The 10570-nt window shown below is 48.7% G+C and overlaps 2 protein-coding genes across 2 annotated transcripts; both read right to left on the bottom strand.

Annotated features, from left to right (window-relative positions):
• Positions 1–1116: 1116 nt before the first annotated feature.
• On the bottom strand, positions 1117–2050 carry LOC119274937. The gene has a single exon (XM_037555698.1). It carries the CDS (start codon positions 1951–1953, stop codon positions 1276–1278), a length of 678 nt encoding a protein of 225 aa, XP_037411595.1. The 5' UTR covers positions 1954–2050; the 3' UTR covers positions 1117–1275.
• Positions 2051–3190: 1140 nt separating this feature from the next.
• On the bottom strand, positions 3191–9416 carry LOC119274938 (probable leucine-rich repeat receptor-like protein kinase At5g49770). The gene is made up of 20 exons (XM_037555699.1): positions 9296–9416; positions 8882–9209; positions 8054–8159; positions 7847–7967; positions 7652–7723; positions 7421–7495; positions 7233–7304; positions 6746–6907; positions 6567–6641; positions 6409–6480; positions 6254–6328; positions 6101–6169; positions 5950–6024; positions 5790–5861; positions 5552–5689; positions 4811–5463; positions 4593–4729; positions 4272–4491; positions 3950–4185; positions 3191–3847 (listed from the first exon to the last, which is right to left on the bottom strand). The coding sequence occupies exons 3-20, from the start codon at positions 8133–8135 to the stop codon at positions 3380–3382; spliced, it is 2874 nt and encodes a 957-aa protein (XP_037411596.1). The 5' UTR covers positions 8136–8159; positions 8882–9209; positions 9296–9416; the 3' UTR covers positions 3191–3379.
• Between the last annotated feature and the right edge of the window lie 1154 nt (positions 9417–10570).

Genomic DNA, 10570 nt, shown 5'->3' on the forward strand with positions numbered 1-10570 from the left:
TGAGGTGGGAGGACCAAGCACCTTCTGCAAGGTGATCATGGTCCCCCAGCTTGAGGCCGTACCTATGCCGTTGGACTTCACGAGGAACTTCTCGTCCGTGCCGCAGGATTTCAAACTGAAGACGAACATCGGCTGCTTCTGGAGGGTCATTGTCCGGCTATTGAATGGCAGGGTCACCCTCGATCAGGGTTGGGCCACCTTCACTGCCATCCATCAGATCAAGATAGGCTTCATGGTAACCTTCAAGCTGTTGACTCCCAACATGCATCGTCTTCAATGACGATGGCATTGAAGTGGTGACCAGGTGCGGGAGGCACGACGACGCCTTCGCCGTGAACGCCTAGGACAACACCTCGCGTGCTCCAGTTGCTTTAGTTTAATATTGAACTGCTTTGCCTTTGAACTTGTTTGTTTATGTGTGGCACAATATTTATAACTGCTTAGTACTACTATGTTCTCTTGTGTGTGTTCTTCCCAAAGCCGATGTGTGCTGATAACCTCACCACCGCACCGAAGAGGTTATCGGACAACAGGCCTTGTGTTTGCGCGTACATAAGCGGACAACCAAACACCATACGCTAAACTAGCCCCTAATGCGTGAGAACTAAATGCGGACAACCAAACAGGTTGGAGATGTTGGCTTAGAGGCTGCATTTTCTCAACAGCCTCATGTGTGTCAGAGTTGAACTAGTCAGGCCCGGTCACTACAGCTGCCAATCACGCCCTTTGTGAATAGACAGAGGGACAATTACAATACCTAGTTGATCCATGCTCGGCAATCAATATGTGGATTGGCACCGCGCGCATCTCAGGCACGTTTCCAATCCAAAGATACTATACTTACGCAAAGCTGTTACGTATCCTACTTAATCTTCCTTTCCCGCGTAACCAAACGCCCTCCCCTAATTTTCAGGGTGAGCAAGTGGAGCACGGCGAATTAAAGGCTGTCAACTTATCTCATTCGTAAGACACCTAAAAATCTTTTCGTAGATGTACCATTGCTCTTTCCAATCTAGTGCATACTCCATTGGAAATTACTTTTCGCTTAGATGTATATATCTAGTGCATTTGAGCGACAAGTAATTTGAATAGGAGGCACGTTTTGCGCGCGCACGGTTACTAGTACGTAAAATTTCTGACATAATAAAATCTTTTATACAGCATTTTTTGGAATTGGAGGGTACCATTTTGTTCTCCGTATTCGTATACATGACAGAGGAACTGAAAAAAGATGAGCAAGAAATTATCTATAGTACCATGCCTAGGAGGAGGAGGCTAGGTGAGTGTAATGAAGTTCTTGAGGGAGGCGACGAGGCTGGGCGGCCAGTGCTTGGTGTCCCTGACGTAGGCGAGGTCGGAGTAGTGCGGGTCCAGCAGCGTGGCGATGTTGAACTGGAACTCGGCCAGCAGCGGCGCGTGCTTGTCGGCGTACAGCGCCGCCGCCAGCGCGGCGTGGATCTCCGGGTACCCCTTGAGCGCCACCGACACGTCCTCCATCTCCGTGATGGACTCGTCGCGGTCGCCGATCTCGTACAGCACCAGCGCCCGCCCCACCCGCGCGTACTCCGACAGCGCCAGCTCCTTGTACCCGCTCACCACCGCCGTGAAGGACGCCAGCGCCCCCGCGAACTCGCCGCGCGCCTGCAGCTCCCGCCCGGCCTCCAGCAGCCGGACGGCCTCCCCGACGCGCTGCGACACGGCCGCGCTCGCCGCGCGCTCCGCCTCCGTCACCGGGTCGTAGCCGAGGTCGACCGCGGCCGCCGCCGCTCCCCTGCTGGCGTCGCTGTTGCCCGCGGCGGCGACGAGGAGCAGGCCACCGGCGGACACGAGCAGCCGCCTCCTCGTTGTCGTTGCGGCGGATGGTGCCGAGGAGATGACGACGGGTGGCCGCTGAAGCGGTGTCTCTCCGGTGGAGACGGAGCCCGCCGGCGTCACGGGCGCCCGCATTTGCATTGGGACGGGAGGCGTTCGCGGCTCACATGCTCACTACGTTCCCTTTCCGGGGAGCCAAAGAGAGCTCAAGAGAGCGATAAGGTTTGAGAGGCCGGACTAAATGTGTGGCATATAGTACAGACTTGAGGAACTAAACACCGGAGATAATTCCATGTTTTTGTTTCGAAATGTTTCTGGTGCCACTGAAATTTGACCAGCAGTTTCTACATCAGTGACGTTAGCAAAGGAGGAGATCCCTAGACACCCGAGGCAGCGGCTGCAGATTCCAGCACATGATGAAAATTTTATATCATCTGCTACGGCAGAAAAAATTTATGTTGCCCTAAAACCTACTTTTGATGTCCTAAAATTATTTTTAGTGCCTGATTATACATCATTTGTTGGAGAGATGCTCTTACACCAGCGTCATGGTAACACATGCTTGATGGCATCATAGTAACGCCCAGTTAATGGCGTTGTAGTAACTATTGCCATGACCTGGCCACCTGGGTAGTACAAGAATCAACTGAATTAGATTTTGTAACAGATGAGTTGGAAGTTCAATAATTACATAGAGTTCATTTAAATTAAAAGCAGCTGCGTAGTGAATTAGTTCGACAATGAAAAAGAAAAGCAAAAACCAATAACCATTTTTCCGTGCTTTTAAACAGCATACTCGCTGCTAGGATCAGACTTAAGTGTTTTTCAACTTAGAAGATCAATGTATGTAGTTTTCAACAGATTGAATATCCCAGAATTAACAGAGCAAGAGCACAAGCTAAACACTTAGAGTCCTGACAGGATGACATCAGAACACTTGGCATCAGACATACAGTACTCCAGGGATCTTATTTCTTTATGTTACCAAGATTGTTATTACGCTTACTGACAAGCATTATCATTTAATCCCTTCGTCCTATGAGTGTCAAAAAAGGTCTTACATTATAGAAGGGAGGGGGTAACAACAAACAAGATTTCCCTAAAAAAAACTGGATTTTATGATACCCTCTTACCCCTCTTTTCACATGGTAGGTAAGACGGTAAGAGTTAATCTGACCATTACTTAATCAAATCAATGGTTCAGATCTATTGTGAAGTCTTACCTCTCATGTGAAAAGGGAGGTAGGAGGGAGCATGCTAAAATTTGCCTTTCTGATAATGCAAGCTAACACTGAAGAATTATCATCTAAGGAAGGTTCAACAGACATTGTTGGAGCCCGCAGTTCGAACTCTCAAAGTGAAAGAGAAACTAATTAACTAAGAGAGAAAATTATAATCCGCTTCTCTTTTATACATCACCTAATGCTTAATCCAGACGCTAATTAGCATCAACCAAAATTTACATATATAAGGTAAGTAAGCTGTACAAAACATAGCACACAAATTCAGCTCACGCATCACTCACACTTGATATGGTACGATACATGACCATGCCAACTAGCTAGCTTCACTTGGGCTCCACCCTCGATGACGGCAGCCCGCCGCCGCTGTACTCCGACGGGCTGTCTCCTCCATAGGGGTGGCGCGGCGTCCTGCTGGCGTAGCTCATGGACTCGGACGCCGACTCGGGGGCGCCGCCGGCCATCCTGGTGATCCGCTCGATCTCGCTCACCGCCTCGCCCATGGAGGGGCGGTCCGCGCCGGCCTCCTCCACGCAGCGCAGAGCCAGGTCCACATACTGCTCCAGCCCGCCCAGCGACGTGGGCGACGCGCCCAGCACCGGGTCCAGCAGGTCGTGCAGGCCGTACAGATCCTTGCTCCGGTCGAGCGCGGCGAGCACCTCCCGGACGATGTACCGCCCGAACTCCAGCGGCTTCTTGGCCGTGATCATCTCCAGCAGCAGCACGCCGAAGCTGTAGACGTCGCTCTTCTCCGTCAGCTGCTGCGTCATGTAGTACTCAGGGTCCAAGTAACCCTGCCACACCACACCCACACGTACAAATTAATCAGGACTGTTCTATTTGTGCTTATAATCATCAAGCTTTTAAGGCGACAGCTGGTTGATTGGAGAGCGAACCATTGTGCCCTTCACTTGTGTGGTGACCTGCCCCCTGCCGTCCTCGCCTAGAAGCTTGGAGAGGCCAAAGTCCGAGACCTTGGCATTGAGCCGCTCGTCGAGGAGAACGTTGCTCGACTTGATGTCCCGGTGGACAATCGGAGGGTCTGCGAGCTCGTGGAGGTAGGCGATGCCCTTGGCCGTGCCGAGGATGACACGGAGCCTCCGCTTCCAGTCCAGCCGCACGCCGGACTTGCCTGAAGAAAGAAATTCCAAGGCAGCACAGCACGCATGAGCAAGAATGACAAATGAATGATGCACTGCATTGACCGAGAAATTTCACCTGTGAGGCTCTCTTTGAGTGTGCCATTGGGGATGTACTCGTAGACCAGCATCTGCTCGCCCTGGTCAAGGCAGAAACCGAGGAGGCTCACCACATTCTTGTGGTGAACCCTGGACAGGAGCTCGATCTCGGTTCTGAATTCCAGGCTCCCCTGCAGGGATCCCTCCTGGGATCTCTTGACAGCGATCAGTTGCCCAGTTGGAAGTGTCCCCCTGTAAACCTACAGTATGGAAGCCCGGAATATTTGATCAGTCCTGACATGTATGTATCAAGTTATATAAATGCATCACATTCAAGATCAACATGTCGGTTCTGCTTCACCTTCCCGAAGCCGCCATTTCCTATGTCGTTCGCCTCCGAGAAGTTATTGGTTATCTTCTTCAGTTCAGCGAACGTGAACGTGCGCGCACCGCGCAGCTGTGGCACACTGGTGCTGGTGCTCTTCATGTCCAAAGAAGCTGCATGGAGATGGTAGTCAGTAGTCAGCATGCAAATATGCAACATTGGTTACTTGGTTGGTCAAAGATGAGATCGCCTACCGAAAGACTGGCTTCTCTCTTCGGTCTTCTTTGGTTCTCTCTTCCGTCTCGTGATGAAAAAAATAACAAGAAGCAGCACTGCAATAACAACTGCACCACCGGCTGCGACTCCGACGATAAGTGGCAACTTGTTCGCCTTTGATTTTTTAGATGCTGGCACCTCTGTTGCAATACGGTAGCTTTGGGCGATGAAATAGTATGGACCGAAAACAGCGGGCGGCTTATACGTTTGATTGCTCAAAATGAACCCAATGTCAGAAATGTCCTGCGCCCCAAACTGAACCTTGCCGCCGGGGAAGACCTCCAAGCTCAGCTGCAAGTTGTTGTTCACATCAACGAATGGGTTATGAAGAGCGATCGAGTCGACGGGGGCACTGTATGACAAGAACTTGGTCTTCATGTCCTTCTCCAGTAGATGATAGTATGACTCGTTGCTGAGGTCAGAAAACGATGGTGCTCTGAAGAACAGTGTGCCTTTGTACGGTACGGCACATGTGCAGCTTGGGCTCAGAAGTTGGCTTGAGAGGCATGTTGCTGGCAGCCCTGAGCAGTTCTTAGGAGTAGCATATGGCGGTGCCGCCGGGTTGGATTGTGGCGCGGCTTTGCAGTATTGCTCGTTGTTCCCTTGGTTGCATATTGGGTTTCCTAAAAGTCTGTGACAAGAATACATGTGAAAAAACTGAATCTGTCAGGGAGGGAATTTCAAGCTGTGACAGATACAAATGCAGAATGCCTCCTTACATGAGCTTCTTGTTGTATTGGGTTCCCCCAACAGTGATCGCTTCGATTTGATTGTCCTGCAAATCAATTGTTTGGAGCTGACTACTGAAGTCTGACCCAATGTTTAGGGTGCCGTTGAAGCGGTTGCCCCGAAGCTTCCTGAAATTGTCAGCCAGTAACAGTTTAATTGAATATGAATTGTATGATCGTATCTACTCGTACATTTATTTGAACACTAGCAAGTGTAGCAACCCCTCACAGTGTCTGAATTGCAGGAAGGGTGAAAAGCTCTTGCGGGAGCTGTCCGCCGATTTGCAGATTCTCTAGGTATCTGGAGTCAATGAAGAAAAATTCAGACAAATTTGCCTTGCCTGATAAAATATTAGACGAGAGCAGAAAAGATAGAGCTAGAAACTCACAATGAAGTCAAAGATGGCAAAGCAGTCAACCAGGCTGGAGAATCGGATGCATTGAAGCTGTTGTTACTCATGTCCCTGCAACAAAGTTGCTCATGCTTTAATCGCAATCCTAGTCTTGTTTTCAGAAAGGAAAGGTGAATTCATTGCTTACACAAAGCTGAGTGCACTCATTCCTGTCAGGTCTGGCAGAGGGCCAGTGAGCCCGTTGTTTTCTAGATGGCTAGAGCCAAACGAAAAAATATTGTAAGCTTTCTCGTATATATATTTGATACTGAGAATTAAACACACAGGACAGGACACTCACAGTTCAGCCAGCTTGGTGAGGTTGTTGATGTTGGTGGGAACTGGCCCAGACAACTGATTGTTGTTATCAAAACGTCTGCATTTATTCAACTTCATGGTTGGAATCACATATGCATATGCTAGTAAGTATCACAATATGCGTGTACATTTACTTACAGAACTTCCAGCACATTAAGAAGGCCTAGAGTAGGGGGGATGCTGCCAGAAAAGTTGTTGTTGTCGACAAGACTTGAAAAAAAGATGGAACCAATCACTTAATTAGCCTCATCACACAACTGTGTCAGATATGGGTTACAGACTTTTGATGGTCTTACAAATGTATCAGCTTCATTTGTGAGTTGAAAATCTGGCTCGGTATGGTGCCAGAGAGCTGATTGACGCCGAAGTGGCTGCCAAAACGCGGTACATACACCAGGCGATGTAAAATCTTCAGATATCATGAGAAAAAAAAACTTCAGCTATCAAGATTGGCCATTTCGGAGAATGTACTCACAAGTGCTTTGTATTTGTCAGATTATCCAAACCGGGATTTGTTCCATCGAATACCGGAAGTCCTCCAGTGAGCTTATTGTCAGCCAGATCAAACCAGTATAGCTTCGAGAGGCCACCGAGTGACGGCGGTATGCGACCAGTGAACCTGTTGGAGTTCAGAGATCTGCAGAGAGAGTGCAATAATCAACCTTGTTTTACTGAAACCAGGTGCAGAGAACAGAGATATTGTTCAGAAAAGATGATAAGATTCATAACCAAAAAAATGGTCAAAACTTGCAGCCTGCTTGGTCCAAAAGTAACACATATGATTGCGATGGCATTTCACAAAGCCTGCCAACCATATGACAGTTGGAAGGTCTCATGGTAGACAGATAGAGAAAATTGTGCTTTTGGCTGAAACAGAAGTTCAGCCATAATTTAAAGGACATGGCAAATTTACAAGAAATTGTCAGAAACGTAAGGTTATAAACACATATTAAGCTCCTTACAGAAATATCAACTTTGAGAGCTGGCCAATCTCTTTAGGTATTTCACCAGCAAAGCTGCAGCCAACAAGTATTCTGTAGAGGGAGGATAGAGCAAAATAAGTCAAAGAAGCATCCATGCACTGGACTTTTTGGACACAGTGAACCAGCTGCGCTCCTCCAAAATTTTGACACAGTTAAAAACTACTCACAAATTTTGGAGGTTGCTCAAGCTTCCAATGGATGAAGGAAGAGAGCCACCCAAGTCCTTGTTGTAGGATAAGTCCCTGCAGCAAAAGAGGCAAACACCTAATAAGTTTGCTTACTATGAGAAATCAAACTTGTTTCATTTTATAGGCCTGATGCTGAAGGTCCTCACTGAAATAGGATTGAAGTAAAATCTATCGGAAGTGTTTAAACTAGAGCAGAGGAGAATTGCATACAAGTATTGTAGTTCCGACAGAGATTGAATGTCCCCCGAAAGAGTTCCGGACAGTGATTGACTTGACAATCTTCTGCAAAACATCCAACAAAGGAGGACACAACACGACGATGAGTGATCATTGTTCATCAAGGAAATGGATAAATTAAAATAAACACAGAGTTTTGTATAAATTTATGGTGCTTAGGATGCTAACATGGATGTGACCCGGTCCTGGGTGCAAATTATCCCGATCCACTTGTCGCCGCATGGATCATTGCCATCCCAGTTTGATGGTTTGGTGTCCCAGGAAGCTGCAATCCCGGTGAGGCCAGCAGCTGCAAACATAGATAGACAGGAAGAACGCGGTGAGCAAATTAACACCGCAGTGACCAGACTGAAAGAAGAAGCAAGAAATACATACTGTCTTGCGCATTTGTATCAGCCAGGATGACAGAAGCCTGCACAAGAACACCAAACAGGATGAGCCATGGAAAGAGCACCATGCCTGGGCAGTTTCTCGAGGGTCCCTGAAATGATTTTAGTTGATCATCTGTTTGAAGGTCAGAATAGGCCAGTTGCTATATGAAGGTGACACCAATTGTCTATTCATGGTGAAATGGTCAAGGACATGAACTGTCCCTCTCGGCTCACCAAGCAAGTAATCAATCATGCATACGCACACCTTGGAGAAAAATCAGAGCAAAACAAAAATGCGAGAAGAATAGATGTGGTCAACGGGCTCTGCCAATTGCATTAGGAAAATGACAGGGTTTGCATAGGTTTTTTTAGCCCTTAATTTAGTGGTTCGGCGTGCTACATCGCAATTGCACAAAGAAATCAGAAGATAAGGTTGAAGAGCATGTGCATTGAAGCATTTGACCCAGACAAAAGATGAAGAACGAGGACAAACTGCGGATACTACATGCAAGGCTAGTGAGTGGAAAAATGGAGGAAACTTCCGATGTCGGAGCTGTTCCTCATTTAGTTGCCTAGTTTCTTCTTTGATGTGTAACATTTTGGTTATTTATTGCCAACTTGAGCTCAACCTACCATGTCCATAAGCCAAGTCATACATGACACGATTGCAAGAACATGCCTCCTAGTGGATTGGCTACAAGCACCTGTCTAAAAGACTTAATTGGCCCCTCCAACTTACAGACTACTTTATTGGCTTCTCCCAACTTACAGATTATGCCAGCTATTCCCCCCTAATCATCTTCCCTAATTGTTCCCCTAATTACGCTCGTACCTTTATAACAATCTGTCGCCACCAACTTGATGTGCAGCAGCCGCCATCATCCGCCACCGGGTCTCCTTTCGCCTTCTTCCCCACGCATGGACATTGCTGTAGTAACCATCAGCATTCCATCCTCATTGCCGCCCCCGTGTGCCATGTGTGCTTGTGCCGCACCTCCTCCCGTCGGAGCGCCGCCGTCAGCCTCAGCTTTTGGCTGCCTCGGCTGCTGAAAATCGCCTCGCGGCGCGGTGATCCGTGACGTTCATGTGCGCTGCTATGTAGGCAACCGCTCATTCTGCTGGGTTGTTTGTTCACGCTTCTTATGTGCCGGTACGGGCATCTGCAAAGCGGATCACCAAGCGGACCTCATCATCATCAGATATCCACAGACACATCCATCCAGACGGAAGCCATCCAACAATATACCTAAAAAAATCTCTATTTGTCCGGCCTTCAGGCATTTCAGCGAACAGGTTGTGTGCTCCAGACCGACGCGCACGCCGGCGTTGGCCCAAGGGGACGCCGGCTCAGCGCCGCTCGGGAGCAGCAGGTACGCGGTCAAGCACTCACACACACGCCTCACGCAGCCGTCCATGTCCGTAGACACCGCGCGCACAGCACACAGCTGAACGAGCTCCGGACGCGTACGCCGCGGCCAGGAGAGCTCCGGGATCCTCGTGCGTGAGCTTAGGTGCTTGCGTCCGTGGCCTCTTCGGAGAGTGAGCTCGAGCCGCGCGTGGTGCAGTGCTCGCCGACCGCCTCGAAGTGGCCGGCGAGGCGGCGACGAAGGGAATGGAGGGACATGGCGGAGCGGGGCTGCCGGTTCCCGTAAGCTGCATCGATGTAGAGACATTTCTAACGGAACCGGTACGGCAAGAAATCCACCGTCAACGTGTGCGTCGTTATTCGCGCGGGGACCCACACATTATTTCTTGGTTCCTGCTACGCCAAACCGATACGAGATATACGCTCACTGGACCCCACATGCATGCGTGACAGGAAAATATGTTTCTTCTTTGTGGAATACAAGTCGGATCATGAGAATGACCTAGCTACACATGGCGGCCTGGGCCTAAGGAATCGGCAAATTTTACCAAACTATGTTCTCAACGTTCGAGTCACGACTCTCATAGATAAAACTACACATAAAATGAGAAGCTCTCTGCTGAATCCCCTTGATCACCGTACCATATCTTCCTCGGTTGCCTATGTTTATATCACCTACCACTTGCTTGGAGTCAGATGCAATAACCATCAGCTGAATGTTCAGATCTTCCGCTAAGGAGAACGCTTCTCTGTACACGATCGCCTCAAGTGTAGCCGAATCTAGGATGCCTTGTACAACCAACGCGGAGCTCCCAAGGAAGAAGCACCGGTCATCCCTGCACACGGCCGCTGCAGTACGTCCTCTCGCCGGTCGTGACAGACCTGCATCAAACATGTATTTTGGTCACACCAGCCAGTGGTGCCTTCTGGTGGTTGTTCCTTCTCCTCGAAGGGTCACCAACCACCAATTGAGCTGGCTTCTTCTCTCTTATAATTTCTAGATCGACCAAGCATTTTTTTTTATATAAATGCATGCGTACCCTATGGACTTTGTAAGATACCTTCATAGCTCGCTTTCCTTCGAAAGGACCAAATCAACCATAGCGTGACTACTATTTTGATGAAGGAAAATATTGTTAGACTCTCTCTCTCTCT

Source organism: Triticum dicoccoides, chromosome 3B (assembly GCF_002162155.2).
Source record: "Triticum dicoccoides isolate Atlit2015 ecotype Zavitan chromosome 3B, WEW_v2.0, whole genome shotgun sequence".
NCBI classification, from domain to species: Eukaryota; Viridiplantae; Streptophyta; class Magnoliopsida; order Poales; family Poaceae; genus Triticum; species Triticum dicoccoides.